The sequence below is a fragment of the Lontra canadensis genome, unplaced genomic scaffold, assembly GCF_010015895.1.
Source record: "Lontra canadensis isolate GAN:19392208 unplaced genomic scaffold, GSC_riverotter_1.0 scaffold14, whole genome shotgun sequence".
NCBI lineage: Eukaryota > Metazoa > Chordata > Mammalia > Carnivora > Mustelidae > Lontra > Lontra canadensis.
The window spans coordinates 5,921,084-5,938,624 of NW_022631008.1; the positions used below are offsets into that span (position 1 = coordinate 5,921,084).

General features: G+C 35.7%; 1 protein-coding gene across 3 annotated transcripts in view; it reads left to right on the forward strand.

Annotated features, from left to right (window-relative positions):
• Positions 1-17,541, forward strand: part of ORC3 (origin recognition complex subunit 3) — a 61,607-nt gene that overhangs the window by 8,672 nt on the left and 35,394 nt on the right. For all 3 annotated transcript variants that reach the window (XM_032858086.1, XM_032858088.1, XM_032858087.1), the window contains 8 exons: positions 1,118-1,215; positions 2,905-3,049; positions 5,619-5,723; positions 6,976-7,124; positions 8,575-8,708; positions 10,786-10,945; positions 13,431-13,544; positions 17,376-17,509. In XM_032858086.1, coding sequence (XP_032713977.1) covers positions 1,118-1,215; positions 2,905-3,049; positions 5,619-5,723; positions 6,976-7,124; positions 8,575-8,708; positions 10,786-10,945; positions 13,431-13,544; positions 17,376-17,509 — 1,039 coding nt within the window. The remainder of the gene's footprint in view (positions 1-1,117; positions 1,216-2,904; positions 3,050-5,618; positions 5,724-6,975; positions 7,125-8,574; positions 8,709-10,785; positions 10,946-13,430; positions 13,545-17,375; positions 17,510-17,541) is intronic.

Here is a 17,541-nt window from a genome sequence, read left to right on the forward strand (position 1 = left end):
ATTTTCTAACAGATTACAAATATCATTTCTTCCCAAATCAACCTACCCATTTTATTTTATCCAGTCAAAATACTATTTTAATTATTTTTTAGCAATGGCAAAATTTATTTGAAAGAATGGCTTAAAATAATTTGAAGAAGAATGATTATGTGTGGTGGTAAGAGGGAGACCTAGAATTATTCCGTATGTGAATGTACTGCAAGCTCCAATTATTTAATGATTTCAGATAGTTCAGGACAGCTGTGGGACTAGACTTGGATTCAGTAGAAAAAAAGAAGTTAGAAAATAGTTGCAAGTGCATTTTTAAGTACTGAGATAAAAGAGCACCTCAAATCAGTGGGAGACATGATGGATTATTTAATAAGTGAATGTTTTCATACTGAAGGTTAAAGCCCAAGTGTGCGTCATGAAATCAACCTAGTCATAATAGTTTTAAAAAAAGAATAGAAAACATTTGCCGTCACATGATAAGTATTATTTTGTGGAACTTTTGTTTTTGTTTCTGTTAAACATCTGTGTATTGAATTATGATATAAAATGTATTCCTTAATGTGGATCATAGTTTGAGAAATTTGAAAACACTGGTATTTTGATAAATTGTGTTTTGATGAATAGCTAACCATTTGGAGGAAAACATTAAAAAGCATATAAAATAATATAGACAGACTAAATAGAAGGCTGGGCTAATCTGTGTCAATTGAATAAAAGAACAAGAATCATGGTAAGAATCATTTCATAAAGGAGAGTTCAGAGCAAATATATGAAGCAAAGTATACAAGGCTTTCAAATAATGAAAATATGTTAATATTAAATGTTTTTGTCTCAAACCAAATCCATTAAATACTGTTAGCAATTTAAGTACATGATAGAGAAGTACATGATAGAAATATAACCTAAAAATTAAAGATATTTTAATCTTATAGATACAATTACTATAATAAAAATACAAGACATAAATAAAATTAAATATAAAGGATACTGAATGTTACCTGTCTCCAAATATATGTATTTTTGATACATATTTTAATCCCATCCCTTACTGTCTGACTTTGCACAGAGATTTCCTAACTTTTATTATATAAAAAAGAAACTGACCTATTTCTTTCTGTGTTTTTAGGGGACTATTTTAATAAAGGGAAAAATGAGTCTGAGGATGGTAAGCTTCGATTTGAAACTTATCAGTTGATATGGCAACAGATGAAATCTGAAACTGAGGTGAATACTTTTCTTAATGACTTCATATTTCTCTAATAATGTAAATCTCAGATTTGTTCCTTTCCATCTTCCTTTCCATCAATTTTCAAGACTATTGATGAAACATAGGTAATGCTAGTTTAGTATAACATGTGTGTTCTAAAAAATCACTCATGTTCCAAGTATTAAGCATAGCTTCAGGTACTGGGACATATATTTTTAATAGCTGCCAGTCCTCACAGCTTTTAAGTGGTGGCGCTCTTTAAAATACTCATTTAGGGATGGCTGATGTCAGCCACTGGGTGGCTCAGTCAGTTAATTGTCTGCCTTTGACTCAGATCATGATCCCAGGGTCCTGGGATCGAGTCCCACATTGGGCTCCTTGTTCAGCAGGGAGCCTGCTTCTCCCTCTGCCTGCTAGTCCCCCTGCTTGTGCTTTCTCTCTTTCTCTGATAAATAAATAAAATCTTCAGGAAAAAATAAATTATCCATTCAGTTATATAAGTAAGAAGTCAAGCTATTTTTAAAATACTTCATTCCCTCATCCTCATGTCCAGTTTCTATGTTCTTTATAGTCCAGCTCTGAAATAATTTCTCTGCTATGGCAGATTCGTAGCCCTAGGGTCAACATCTTGAGTGAACTTGTTTTGTTTGACCAATACAGTGTTGTATTTTGTTTTGTTTTGTTTTTTTAATTCCTGTGGGAGGGTTATGGACTTTGTTTATTACTATTTCCCACTACTCTTTATTGCTTTCCACCTAGGACTTTGCTCATTTATGTATTCCAGGTGACCCTTGAAAGTGTTTGAGTTTGTGCTTTCCAGTTTAGGCCTTCATTTCTTAACCTGGATCATGATGATCCTCCTAACTGTTGTCTCTGCCGTTGATGTCAAACCCCGCAGATCTGTCACTAAGTCCCTATGGCACCATTGGCCAACTCATGGCCAATGACTTGGGATGAAAAGTCCTTCCTGTGGCAGGCTGCAGGAGTTTTCCCACCTCACTGCCAGTATAGCTTCCCCCATTCCCTTCACAGTGGTGCCTGATTCACCCATCTTAACCCTGATGGAATCATGTCTCTACTTCACATTCCTTCAGTGGTTTTCCCCACAGGCTAAAATCCTAACTTTTTAACATCAAGTATAATTTTATAGGCCTAGCCCTTTGCTTATTTGTCCAGGCTCATTCCCTACCACTTCTCACGTTCTTGATGCTTAGCTCTGACTGTGGTTCCCCAGGTACTTGGTGCTTCCTTCCTTGCTTCTTCTACACCCCATTCCTTCTAACTTTCCTCTCCATATGATCACCTCCTCCATCCCCTGCTCTAATGTTTTGACTCAAATATGTCACCTCCTCAGCTTAAGTTGAGTGGTGCTGTTCTTTTGTCATAGCACTCTACCCAATGTATTTTAATTGTAAATGTTCTTGCTCAATTTTTTTCCCCACTTTTTTAGGATAAAGACTACCTTTCATTTGTAAGGTGGTTAGTAGATGTTTGTTGAATGACTAAATGAGTTTTTTTTAGTGAAAGAGTCCAAAGTACTAAAGACTGGAGATTTAAGGACAAAACTTTTTTTAAAAATTTCTTCCATCTAATAATCATTTTACATGTAGTCCTTGGAATTCATGACAGTTTTCTTTGCCAAAGTTAGAAAGATGCATCAGATTACTACTAATAATAATTCATAAAGTTTTGTGTTTTCTTCATAGCAACTACAAGAGGAATTAAATAAAAACCTGTTCAATAGTCTAATTGAATTTCTGCAAAAGTCTTGTTCTGGATTTCAGAAGAATTCAAGAGACTGGGGCTGTCAGATAAAACTCAGAGAAATTCCAACTGCTGCTCTTATTCTAGGTATGTATGGGTGTATGTTTGTTTTTATAATTAGTGGTTTTGTTGTTGAGAATAATGGAGAATAACCTAGTTTGATAAACCTGTTTTGTCTCTTAAAGAATTAAACTAATTATAGTTAGCTTTATATACTTTCAAAACCAATAAAAGTTCTTTATGTTGATCATACATCAGTAAATGAAGAGAAATTGATCCAGGATTAGCTAGTTCCCTCCTCACCTTTTTTGTCAGAAAAATGAAGAGGAAGTATATTTGTGTTACTCTTTTTAGTTATTTTATGAGAATATATGAAATTTGAATTCCGTAATAAACACTGGTGGGTAAATAGATTTTTTTTTTAGTTGTCTCTTCAGTGGAATTATCTATGACCTTAATTTGATTTCCCTGTGCTTAGTTTATTAATATTAGATTGTTTTATAGTACTATATTAGCATTGTTTAGAACAGGGTTTAGATGAATTATATATAAACTGCTTTCAAATTGGCAGATTGTAAATTTCTTAGGCACTTAAATATCCATCATTAATGTCCCATTTTAACCAAACATCTGGTTGAGGGATAATGAAAAAAATTTCTTTGGAATACCAGCAAATTTCCTTATTTCTTTTAGAAAGAAATTTGGATTTATTTGGATTTCAAATGTACTCTTCATTGCACTTACAATTTGTTATTTATGCAAGGTGTGTTGAACTATCGGGCACTGAGATAAGGACTTACTTTATTGTTTAATACTGCCTTTAATACTGTTCATTACCGGGGCGCCTAGGTGGCTCAGTGGGTTAAGCCTCTGCCTTTAGCTCGGGTCATGATCTCAGAGTCCTGAGATCAAGCCCCTCATTGGGCTCTCTGCTCAGCGGGGAGCCTGCTTCCTCTCTCTCTGCCTGCCTCTCTGTCTATTTGTGATCTCTGTCTGTCAAATAAATAAATAAAATCTTTAAAAAAATAAAATACTGTTCATTACCTAGATCTCATTCCTGATTTTCAGTGCACTACTTAGTCAAAATTCAGCGTACCTACAAAAGCCTCCAAGGGATTTTAGTAAATGCAGGTTTTTGTCAGTAGGTCTGAGGTGAGGCCTGAAACTTTACATTTATAATCACCCTCATGCTGATGCCTGTACTGCTGATCCCAGGACAAGTATGAGTAACAACATACAGGGAATGATTTTTATAATAATTTTATATAATTTTTATAATTTGAACAGCTTTTCAATGCAACTTTACTTAATTTCAAAACCCTTTCCATTTATGGATGAGAAACTGATGTGCAGTGATGACCAGATTGTACTATTTGGTGCTTTGTTTCTCCATGCCAGGTTATAATAATTGGAGATAGAGTGGGGAAAACATCGTCAAGAGCAATGGCTTGATAGGTTGTTGAGAGCACTGTTTAAGTCCCTTCTCTGCCTACTGCCAAAAGGGAAAGAGAAGCTAGTGGAAATGTTGTATTTCAAAGTCAGTTGTCTGAGAACATTTTCCCAGTTAACGACATTGTTGATTTTTTGTTTCTAGTCCATTGTTTTAAGCAACAGAATGTTAAATAGCTTGTAAAGTCAGTCAATGAAAGATGAGCTAAACCTGGTTTTGCTAACCTCCCAAATTCCTTCAGAGTTGCAATATCGCAATCATAGACCATAATGCTTGCTAGGAATATCATTTTGATACTGTAAAAAAAAAAAATCTATAGTCAAAGAATGCTTAAGCACAGTTGTACATTTTCTATTTTTAAAAAGGTATATGTCCATTTAAAAATAACCTGCCAGCATTTTCATTTATTGGCTCTCCTAGGAAAAAATTTTTTGTTTCTTGGTAGCCTGGATTCTGAACCTTTTGTTTTTGTTTTTCTTCTAGCTAGTTGAAGTTTTATAGTACCAATTATCAACCAGTTTCGAGATGTTTGCTGTTGGCACCCAAGTGCCAAAGCACTTTCTAGAAATCACAGATTGTGATGTCAAGGAAAGTATCAGTCAGAATTTTTTTCCAGTGTAGCGGGGAAATTACACTTAACTCAGATAACTACATGCTCAACACTAAACTCTGATTTGTGGAAATGAGAACATGAGCGGCTTAGTAAATACCTAAAGGGCCTAAAGTTTTATTTGTTTTTAGGCTCTTCCCTTAGAAATTAGCTTACTGTATACTTAACCTATTGTATTTACTACAACAATCATTAATAGTGTTACTGATTAGATTTTCCTCGCTTGTTAAGTTAGGGTCACAGTAAGCCTGGAATACGTATCACTTAGTTTTGAATCATTATTTTAAGAGTTCTTTATGAATTTGACAGAGTAACATCCTGAGATGTATTCAGGGGTTAACTACATATCCTCAGTAACTTTTTTTTTTAAAGAGAAGTTGTGCAATATACCCTTTCTGACAAATAAATATTATGTATGCCTCCAGGTATCTATTGTCAGTAGAGGTCTCTTCATTTATGTAGCATATATTTTTTTAGTTTCTGTTACTAATTGTATTTAAAAGTACTTTTAGTAATTCACTGGATGTGTTAGCCTTGTTGGTGTTAAATTGTTAATAATACAAAAGATGGTGTAATAATGATCTATTATTCCATAGGTGTGAATGTAACAGATCATGATTTAATATTCAGAAGTCTAACAGAAGCCCTTCAGAATAATGTCACTCCGTATGTAGTCTCATTGCAAGCTAAAGATTGTCCAGGTACAGAATAAATAATCTTGGTGAGCTGTTAGAACTCTTCTGACCTTCTGTATCTCTCTCTCTCTCTCTCTAGCTTTCTTTATCCCTTTTTATTTGTGGGAAGAGCATGGCGCTACATTTTTGGCAGGGTGAGGTTTATTGCCTATGGCAGTAATCATGACTGTTGCAGGACTCTTTGCTACCTCTTACTTCATTTATTCTAGCTCCATCCTACCAGATTAACTTCACAGTCAGCAATAGTCTAGGCATTTTATGAGATGTGTTCCTTAACGCAATAAAATTTGAATAAGTTGGAAAGTTTGGGACAGGGAGCTGAGAATTAAGGATTGGGGATTTGGCAGCTCTTGTTTAGTCTGACAGAGAATAGACTGTAGAGGTTCATATTCACAGCCTCAAAATCACCCTGTTGTTCTACTCTGGAAGACCAGCATGGTAAAAAATAGTCCATCACCAGAGCCAATCTTAGGTATATGAAGCCATTGAGTCATAAAGGATGTAAAATGGAGTAAAATGGGCTTAGGTTTCAACTCACATAAGGACTTTATGTGCTTATATTACTTTCATAATCATAAACTGACTAGAACTGATTAAATAAAAGCCCTTAGGACATCTTTTAAAATGACTCTAAGGAAGGTTTATAATCAGTAAAATAACTTAATGTAAATAACACTTCTGATTTTTTTTTTTTTAGGGACCTTAAAAACCTTTCACTGTCAGGGTGCCTGGGTGGCTCAGTGGGTTAAGCCTCTACTTTCAGCTCAGGTCATGATCCCAGAGTCCTGGGATCAAACCCCATATCAGGCTCTCTGCTCAACAGGGAGCCTGCTTCTCCTCTCTCTCTGCCTACTTGTGATCTCTGTCAAATAAATAAATAAAATCTTTAAAAATAAGTAAATAAATAAATAAATAAATAAAAATTTAAAAATTAAAAAAAAAACTTTCACTGTCTAGTGTGATTTAAATATAGATTGTTTCTCATAATTTTCATGTTTACACATTTGCTTAGGTAACACTTTTATTGTGGACAATAAACATGAACTTTGGCTTAGTGTTATTCTGAATTAGTGAAATTTAAATATTAAAGAGAAGATACTAATGAACATTAACAGTTAATATGTTAAGTGTTATGTTAATGTTAAGTATAGAAAAATACATCCTACCCAAATGTATATACTGATCAAGAACTTTCAGCTATTTCATATTTGTTTTAAAGAGAGATAAGCTTTCTTACATTTTTTTACCTATTCTGCAGATATAAAACATTTTTTGCAAAAGCTGGCTTCACAGTTGATGGGCTGCTGTGTAGATGAGGACTCCAACGAGGGAAGTATTCAGGTTGCCCAGAAAAGGACGCATTGTTCAATGGATTCTCTTTCTAGCTGGTATATGAATGTCACACAGGTAAGTGTAAACTGACAATTTTCTCTCTGGAAATTGGCATATGATTGAAAAGGCTTAGAATTATATTAAACATAGCACTGTTTTGTTCTAATAAGAATATGCTTATGCTTTGCAGCTATTAATAGTAGCTACTTATTTTTCATATGGCTGTTAGAAATTAAAAGTATTTTTTTTTAATTATTTATTTGACAGGCAGAGATCACAAGTAGGCCGAGAGGCAGAGAGAGAGGAGGAAGCAGGCTCCCTGCTGAGCAGAGAGCCCGATGTGGGGCTCGATCCCAGGACCCTGGGATCATGACCTGAGCCGAAGGCAGAGGCTTTAACCCACTGAGGCACCCAGGCGCCCCTAAAAGTATTCTTTTATCAGTATGCAGTCTAATTCCTGATAAGTGTTTCAGTTCTTACAAAGCCATTTTATTTGTGGGTGAATGTCATCTAGGGACAAAAACAATGTCAGGAGTTGGTTCTGCTCTAGATTCTATCTCTGTGACAATGGCTATAACTCTAATGTATTATCTCTTAGGTCCCTCAGTATTTGCTTTTGTGCAGTAGAACCATTCTGCCAGTGCCCACTGTCAACTTAGTCCAATGAGAAATAGTCATTTTTTAAAAAACCTAATTTGTTCCACATTTAGAATTCTTAGGAATAAATGGTCTTATAAGTAAAGTATATTCAACAAATAGATAGCTAAAAAGAAGTTCATTCTACCATGACAGTCCCTGGTGAAAATGGATCACCTAGGTGATTCACAGAGAACTGCACCATAGAACCACAGCTGCAGTTCATGATGCTTTGTAGCCAGAGTATGGGAAAAAATACTGTGGCGACTTCTGATAAAGGTATTTGCTGAAGTCAGTCATAAGTGAAGTTTTCATTTTGCTTCATATAGGGATAAAATTGGGTCTAATGCTTATCATAATATCTTAATTTGATCCATAATTTTAAATTTTGTAGATATCAAATGTACATTCAGTTTATGTCAGATGTCTTTAAAAGATCGGGATTGGACCAGATGATATTAAAGATGCTTTTCAACTTGAAGTTTAACAGTAGCAGAGCAGCGAGTAGTTTATTGTGCTTTTTTTTAAAAATACTTGTTTTCACCTTAAAGCAAAGCAAAATAAAACATTCTATTAACAGAAAAGATAATCTATGGAAAGTCTTCTCCCAATGCTTTTTTCTGTCGTTTTCTCAGATAGCAGAAATAAATATTTCATATGAGTTATAGATTTTACTGAAACTTTTTCTTCTTGGTTATTATTCCCATGTCAGACACAGAAAGATTCTGCTAGTAACTGTTGAAATGAGTTTCTCTTTATTATGTGGGAGAAATAAAAGGAACAGCTTTACTGTAAAATATAAAGGAAGATATATCAACGTGTGGCATTGTAGCATCGTTTGGGTGGTAAGGCTTACTGTTAACTCCTTCTTTTCACAATGGCTTAAAAGAAGACAGATCCAAAAATGCCAAGGAAAAAGAGGACTTCTTCTAGCCAATGGCAGTCTCCTCCTGTTGTGCTAATCTTAAAGGATATGGAAAGCTTCACCACAAAAGTACTCCAGGACTTCATAATTATTAGCAGGTAGATCATATAACACCTGGCTTTTACATAAAATTCTTTTTATTAAGGAAACATGTAACTTTTAACTTGAAGAGCACCTTTTCCAGAGAAAATGAATGACATTTTAATCTTAATACCAATTGGATAGAAACCAGACTGATTACAAATTCCTTGTAATTCAATGTTCAAAGACCTCCTATCAGATTTTCATTTGCTTTTTTACCCCAGAAGGAGATCAAAAGACTAAAGTTAACCAATTTTTAATTGGCATGTAAAGCAGTATAAAATGTAGTTTTCTCACCAAGGTCATCTGTCTCTTACTTTCGCATTAATTGGATAAACTACTCCAGATTGAGATATGTTTGTCAGGTCTTATTTTCTGATACCTATGCACCCTTAGAAGCTCTGAATTACATATAGCTCTTCTGAGCAAGTATGTTTTAACATTATCTAATATAATACTTACAGTGAGAAACTACTTTCATGGTCTCATTGGACTTTCAAGGCAGTCCTGTGAGATTCATAATTAAAGTAACTAACCCTATTTAAAATCCAGTGACTTGTATTTCCCAAGGTACATTTAAAAAAAAAATATTTTATTTATTTATTTGACAGACAGAGGTCACAAGTAGGCAGAGAGGCAGGCAGGGAGAGAGGAGGGGAAGCAGGCTCCCTGCTGAGCAGAGAGCCGGTTGTGGGGCTCGATCCCAGCACCCTGGGATCATGACCTGAGCCGGAGGCAGAGGCTTTAACCCACTGAGCCACCCAGGCGCCCCTCCCATGGTACATTTTTAAGGATGTAATTTATTCTGACTTTTTCTATATATAAACTTACTTGATAGTTATAGCTACATTTGCCTAAAGCTATATTATATTACAATTTACTAATATACTTGTAATTCCTATTTTAATGGTGTCTTTTTTTCCCTATTGAAACTAAGATTTCTAAATCCTAAGACTTCTCTTAATGCTAAAACTAAACTGCTTTACATGCTTCAGAAATGCAGAATAAGAGGGGCACCTGGGTGTCTCAGTGGGTTGGGCCTCAGATCATGATCCCAAGGCCTGGGATCGAGCCCCGCATTGGGCTCTCTGCTTGGCGGGGAGCCTCCTTCCTCCTCTCTCTCTTTCTGCCTCTCTGCCTACTCGTGATCTCTCTGTCAATAAATAAATAAAGTCTTTTTAAAAAATGCAGAATAAGAAAGTGACAGAAGAGCTATTTTTTGGAGCTTAAATTTGTGGCTACTTTTGCCACAAAGTTGTGGCGAGAATGTGAGGAGGTGAGGAAGAATGTACAACAGTAACAGAATCCAGGCACTGTACTTCTGTGAAGGTAGAACTGGGTATTGCTACAATACTGAAAAACAGTAGCCAATAGGAAAGAACAGGCAAAGTCATCAGCCATGATACAAAGGGCTCAGACCCACAATAGCTCTCAAAGATGGTTCTGTTTTACTCTGTGGAAGTCATTTGTGTTCATACTGGTAATGCTCAAAATAAATCATGTCCAATAAGTTTGAGTTAAGAATTCAAGGAAAGGATGTAACATTTTTAAATGGTATCCTTTAAAAATACGTCTTACATATGTGTAAGGAAAGTTTCCTAACTCTTAGCTGTTATTTATGGTTGGGTGACTTGGTGTCTGATAGAAATGTGGATAAATAGAATAAGTTACCTTGAAAGTTTGTGTATTACATGTCACTGAACTCTCAAAGCGTAGGCTGGATGTCTGTTAGGAGGACTGTAGGTAGGGCTCAAACTTTGAGAGGTTAATTTGAATGATACCTAACTCTTCTAACATTTGAGATTGTATAACCTTACAGGGAGGCATGTGATCCATCTGGACCTCTGTATACTTACATAGAAAATGAGAGGATCTGTTAATAGAGCAGTTTCAGAGTTAGAATGTGTGGGAAAGAACTATATTACTTTAATAGAGGGGACTGTGTGACCTAGAAAATTTGAGTATTTGGAGTGATAACTCCTCAGCAGTGTCTTACACTGTATGCGTTCAAATAAAGGTCTTAATTTGAAATTTGATGTGTTGAAATATACTTCCTAATGAAATCCCACTTCTATATTTTCCTTTGAAAACTAGTCAACATCTACATGAATTTCCACTAATACTCATTTTTGGAATTGCCACATCTCCTATTATCATCCATCGGTTGCTTCCTCATGCAGTTTCATCTCTTTTGTGCATAGAACTATTCCAGTCTCTGTCCTGCAAGGAGCATCTGACTACAGTACTTGATAAGGTAAAAAGGAAAAACTGTATCAGTGAAATAGGATGAAAAGACTGCCAAGAATAGATTATAAATATAAATGTTAGTGATAAATTTCTTCATCTCTCAGAATATGATATTGAACATATTTCTTCACTTTTTTTATGTAATGATTTTAATAGGGTACAGTATTGCTTCTTCAGATAAAATATAAAGTTGTTTTTTTTTTTAGATTTGTTTATTAATTTATTTGAGAGAAAGAGAGAGAGCACAGAGGGAGTGGGAGTGGGAGAAGCAAACTCTCCACTGAGCAGAGAGCCTGATGTGGGACTCGAACCCAGGACTCTGAGATTGTCACCTGAGCTGACACCCCAAAATACAAGCTTTATAGAAAGAATGATTGTATCTTACTATATCTACCTACCTGTGAATCAGTCATTACTCAATGGGAAATTCTATGTTTTTAATACTTTTTAATAGAATTTAATGACTTCCCAAGAACAGTAACAATGTTTTGACTCTTCTGTTTTGTGTAAAATAATTTGTAATTTTTAATGGACTCTTTTCTGTCATTGCTACTCTTGACAGAAAATAAATACTAACACTTCTTAGACTTTAGCTCTATTTTTCTACCTAAGTTAGTATTAGTTCTGAGTTTCTACCTGAATTAGTAATGACCTTCCACAAGTTGTTTGCTAGGCTCAGCTCTTTTTTTTTTTTAAAGATTTTATTTATTTATTTGACAGAGAGATCACAAGTAGGCAGAGAGGCAGGCAGAAAGAGAGGAGGAAGCAGGCTCCCTGCTGAGCAGAAAGCCTGATGTGGGGCTCGATCCCAGGACCCTGGGATCATGACCTGAGCCAAAGGCAGAGGCTTTAACCCACTGAGCCACCCAGGTGCCCCTAGGCTCAGCTCTTTTAAGGTGTGCCTTGTGCTGCTTGTGAAGGTAATGACAACCCTCCATTTTTTTTTTTAAGGTTTTTTGTTTTTTTTTTTTATAAATTTATTTGAGAGAGAGAAAGAGAGCAAGAAAGCTCACAAGCAGGGGCCAAGGGGCAGAGGCAGGGCGAGAAGCAGACTCCCTGCTAAGCAGGGAGCCTGATGCAGGACTCTATCTGAGGGCCCAGAGATCATGACCTGAGCCAATGCAGACCTTTAACAAACTGAGCCACCCAGGCACCTGACAACCTTCCATTTATTTACTAACTGCTTCTTCATCTTTTTCCCATGAAGGTGGTATCCATTAATGTACTGATACTTTGGGGAAAGTTTTTCCAGCTACAGTATTTAAAATTGCTTGGTTGGGGGGCGCCTGGGTGGCTCAGTGGGTTAGTAAGCCTCTGCCTTCGGCTCAGGTCATGATCTCAGGGTCCTGGGATCGAGTCCCGCATCGGGCTCTCTGCTTGGCAGGGAGCCTGCTTTCTCCTCTCTCTGTCTCTGTCTGCCTCTCTGCCTACTTGTGATCTCTTGTCTGTCAAATAAATAAATAAAATATTAAAAAAAAATTGCTTGGTTGGGGTGCCTGGGTAGTGCAGTTGGTTAAGCATCCAACTCTTGGTTTCGGTTCAGGTGGTGATTTCAGGGTCATGGGATTAAGCCCCGCGTCAGGCTCTGTGCTCCGTGTGGCATCTACTTGGAATTCTCTCTCTCTCTGCCCCTCCTCCCCATGCTGTAACTTGTTTTCTCTTTCTCTCAAATAAATAAATTAAAAAAAAAATGAAATTAGTTGTGACCAAATGCATTTGGCTTTCTATAACTGTTTCTGTTTTAAAAGCCTAGTATGACTTTTCATTTTCAGAGGTAAATTCTTTGCTATAAGCCATTGAAAATTAGCTGAATAACACAAATTCAGCTATTTTACATTTTTTTAATAGACATCTGTTATTTTGGTGTTTTTCATTCAACGGTACATAGTGTGTTACTCTTCAGTACTGTGTATCAGTAGAGATGAAAAAGAAGTCTTATAAAAGATTGCCAAAACCGGGGCATCTGGGTGGCTCAGTGGGTTAAGCCTCTGCCTTCGGCTCAGATCATCCCAGGGTCCTGGGATCGAGCCCTGCATCAGGCTCTTTGCTCAGCAGCGAGCCTGCTTCCCCCTGTCTTTCTGCCTGCCTCTCTGCCTACTTGTGATCTCTGTCTGTCAAATAAATAAATAAAATCTTTAAAAAAAAAAAAAAAGAATTGCCAAAACCTATAGCTTCTTCAGTGGCTTTTGGTAGGAGAAAAGGGATTGTATAATTAATAGATTGTATTTTTTTAAATTAGCAATTGCGTGGAAGATGATGGATGGATATTTTTGATTCTGGAGATATAGTATGAATAGCTTTTTTTTTTGGTTGTGACTGTTGTGTAAATTAAAGTTTTGGTCGATAATTTGATCTAAAAAAGCTTAGCTACTATTATAGCTTTCATAGTTATATATCATAATATCATTCCTTGCCTCATTATGTATACTAGATACTGATGAAGAGTAAAGACTAATAAGGAGTGTATCTTATTCCCCTTTTGTCTCTTTCAGCTACTTCTTACAACTCAGTTTCCCTTTAAACTAAGTGAAAAAGTGTTACAGATTCTGACCAACATCTTTTTGTATCATGATTTCTCAATTCAAAACTTTATAAAAGGACTTCAGGTAAGAAGACACTAATGGGTATGAAAGTTCATAAGCTGATTCTAACTAATTTGCATTAATTTGCATATTCAAACTATTTAATGTGATAAAGCATTTTAAATGGCAAATTCTAAAATAATTCCAGTTATATTATTCTAGGTTCTATCATTCCTTTGTTACCTTGCAGCAAAATGTAGAGAATTGCACTCATTAGGATGTCAAAAATGGAAAGACACCTTCCTTCCCCTCCTGCACTCTGGTGATTCTTAATATTTGGGGGTAAGGAGAAAGGGACTTTTTTTTTAGATTCTGATGAAAGCTTACATACTTTCTACCTAAGAGATGCTATATATAAGGGATCAGCAAACTTTCTGTAAAGATTCAGATATTAAATGTTTTGCTGTATACTACAACTCTGTTGGATATTCTTTTCCTTCTTTTTAAATAACCAGTTAAAGGTATGAAAAACATTTATAGCTCTTGGGCCATACAAAATCGATGGGGGCCATCGTTTGTTGTCCCTTGCACATATATCTGTGTTTATTCATTTATATTCCTATAATTTGGGAATACATTTTGACTGAGGTTTCTTGAATTGCCAGAAGAAAATTTGTGAACTCAGCTTCTTCATAACATCTGTTCTAATCTAAAAAAGGACCCCATTATCCAGTTATTTAAAAGTTAATTCCTTCTCTTGGCAACTACCTAAAATACATTAGCAAAGTATAGTTATTATAAATACATGCCAGTTTTGTCAAGTTTCCTAAAACCAGTATGTTAGTAATATTCAGTGTAGAAGTACAATATGGTAATACCTCACATTTGTGTACTGCCTTAGCGTTTGTAAATTATTTCTCATACGTATTTTTCCTCCATATAAAACTGCAGTGCTCTCTTACGGCTAATACGTATCTTTTTTCAACTCGAGGTTTTTTTTTGTTTTTTTTTTAAGATCTATTTATCTAAGAGAGAGTGTGTGCTTGTGAGAGTAGGGGTAAGGGTAGAGGGAGAAGGAGACAAGTAGACTCCCCACTGAGTGGGAATCCCAACAACTGGGGCTTGATCCCTGGACTCTGAGATAATGACCTGAGCCAAAATCAAGAGTCAGATGCTCAACTGACTGAGCCACCCAGGTGCCCCTCAACTTGACTTTTTAAAAAGAGTATTTTAAAGCAACAAAACATTTACCAATGTGTGAAATTAAATGATACTGAGAAATACTACATTTCTAACTGGCCTCTCTCATACATTTTATTTCATTCATTTCTTTACTCAAAAGTATTTATTTACAAGCCTACTGTAAGCCAAGATCTATGCTCCTTCCCATCCTTCCCTGTGCACTCCAGTGATTCTTAATATTTGTGGGTAAGGAGAAAGGGACATTTTTTTTTTTTTTTTTAACAGAGGACAAGGAAATCTCAGCCTTCAAATTGCTTGTTTGTTTAGTGAAGGCGGCAGAAGAAACTCATAATTACAGTTCTCAATAGTCAGTGCTATGAAAGAAACGTGCTTAGAGAGTCCATAAGAGAACAGAAGTATAGCCTAAAGAATAGGGGCTCACCAGGTTAAAATGGGAAGTGCATTCTAGGTAAAGGCTGAGCAGTACAGGGAGAGAGATCTGTTTAAGGACTATTATAGTTTTCTAGACAAGATAAAACAAGGGCTAACCTAAGGTAGTGATAGTGGAATGAGAGAGGAGGAAACAGATTTGAGGTTGAGCTAGAATCGACAGAACCTGGTGATTAAGTGGGTGATAGGTTGTGGCAGAGAGGAGCATAGGTGACACACACACAGGTTCTAGCTTGGCAAATGGATTGGAGGTTGGTACCATTTATTTAGTATACATGTTAATATAAAGCGAAGAGCCAATTAGAAAAGGATGTGTTTCTTTTTGTATATGGTTAATTTCGGGTATGTTGGATAGAAAGATTTGGCACTCAGAAGAAAGATCTGGGAAAAAAAATAGATATATTTAGGATTTATCATTAAAAGGTGGTGGGTGAAGTCAGGTAATGAGGATGAGGCATCACCCAGAGGAGTGAGGAAAGGACCAAGAACCTGACAGCATGCTAATGAGAGAGCAATAGAAAAGGAGACTAAATAAGGAAAAGCAATAGAAAGCAGAGTAACACTGAAGTCAGGAGAAGAGTTTTAGGAAATAGAAACTGTAGTCTCCACATTGAGAAAGCAAGTGAAGAAGAGGACATTATAACCAAATTATGTAATCTGTCTGGGTCTCAGTTTTCTCATCTATAAAATAGGGGATCAGATTAGATGATTTTATAGGTTCCTCATAACTTACTGAGCACCTCTTTTGTATACTGGGCACATTACTAAGTATTTACATTGTTTCATTAATGGGTACTAATACCCTCAGTTTTGCATGTGAAGAAACCGGTTAAGAAGCATGGCCATGGTCACACAGCTAATAAGTGGTAGAGCTATTAAGACCCCATTTGGCCAGTTTTCTTAACCATCGGTAGGAAATATGTGTAAGTCCTGATTTCTTTAGGAGGTACAGTAGGGCATATAATCATTCTTTAAATGTTTAAGTTTTCCTTCATTGGATGAATATGTTAACCAACTTGTTAGTTGACCTAGATGTTGAGAACACACTTGGACAAAGTAATGAAGTGATACTGGGTTCTTAACTTACAGCTCTACTATAACTCATGTGACTTCCTCCCATTCCTTCTCCATGTTTGGTTTTTACTTTTCTGATGTTTAAAAAGTGATGTTAACACTGGAATAAATATCACAATATCACTGGAAAATATAAGAAATGTGATTTTGCTAATATGTGCATAAATAATTCAGCACTTGGCACGAATGATTACTTTCTGTTTGGTGTTTGTTTCTTAGTTAAGCTGGCTCTTTGCGTTACAACCTTATACTTCCTCCAGAATGAACTATTTTAGAGGATTTCCTCTAGCCTTGGGTATCTAGTCCTCAGCTTTATAGGCTCAGAAATTCATTATCAGTTTACCCAGGAAGGATCAAGCTTGAATACCTTAATACAAGTATGTAAGCCAGCATGTTAATTTGTTCCTTTGTAATGGGAAATTCTATTTTCCAGTCCAAGAATGTGTGTGTCCCGCATCTAGGGAACTGTTTCTCTGGTATCAAGGTATAAAAACTAAACCAAATTGGTCATGAGAAGGTTGCTTAGAGTTTTTAGCGTTTGGATAGTCTTGTGAGATATATTTTAGGAATTACAGTATAATCTGGAAAATCATTCCCCCTTGTACTATAGAGACCACAGCATTCTAGTTACTATAACACTTACTACCAGATACTGTAGCATTTTTTTCTCATGAAATAAAATTCAGTTTAAAAAGGTATATTTTCTTTAGCCATACCTCATTTTTCATTTTTCTTTTTTATCAGTAGGCAAAGCTTCTACCATTGTAATGTTTTTATTTATTCAGCAGACCAGATTTGTTCACTGTTTTTAGATGAGTGTTTTCTTCTGAGTATTTGGGCATCTGTTAGACTCTGAGGCCACACCCCAGTCCCATCCCCATAATATTTACTGTTATTGTAAGTAAGTTGCTTTTGTAGAGAGCTAATCTAGCCATTTATATTGGTTTCTTGTGGTTTATATTTCAGAGATTACAGTTTTCTGATCTTGTCCACAGTATCAGAATCTTAAAATATTAAAGATACAGAATGATTTATGCATTGTTTGCAGTGTTATTATAACATTATTAGATATATTAGTGCCATACTTTTACTGTTTAAAAGAAAAACAAAACCTTAAAAGTGAGTAGACAAAGGGCAAAAGATTTACTGCCAAAATATAACAAATATATTTAATCTTCACATTTTTTTTAATCTTCACATTTCTTTCAGCTTTCTCTATTAGAACATTTCTACTCCCAGCCCCTCAGTGTTCTATGCTGTAATCTCCCAGAAGCCAAGAGAAGAATAAATTTTTTATCAGATAATCAATGTGAAAACATCCGACGTCTTCCATCATTTAGGAGGTAAAAACAGAAGTTTAACATTTAACACATCT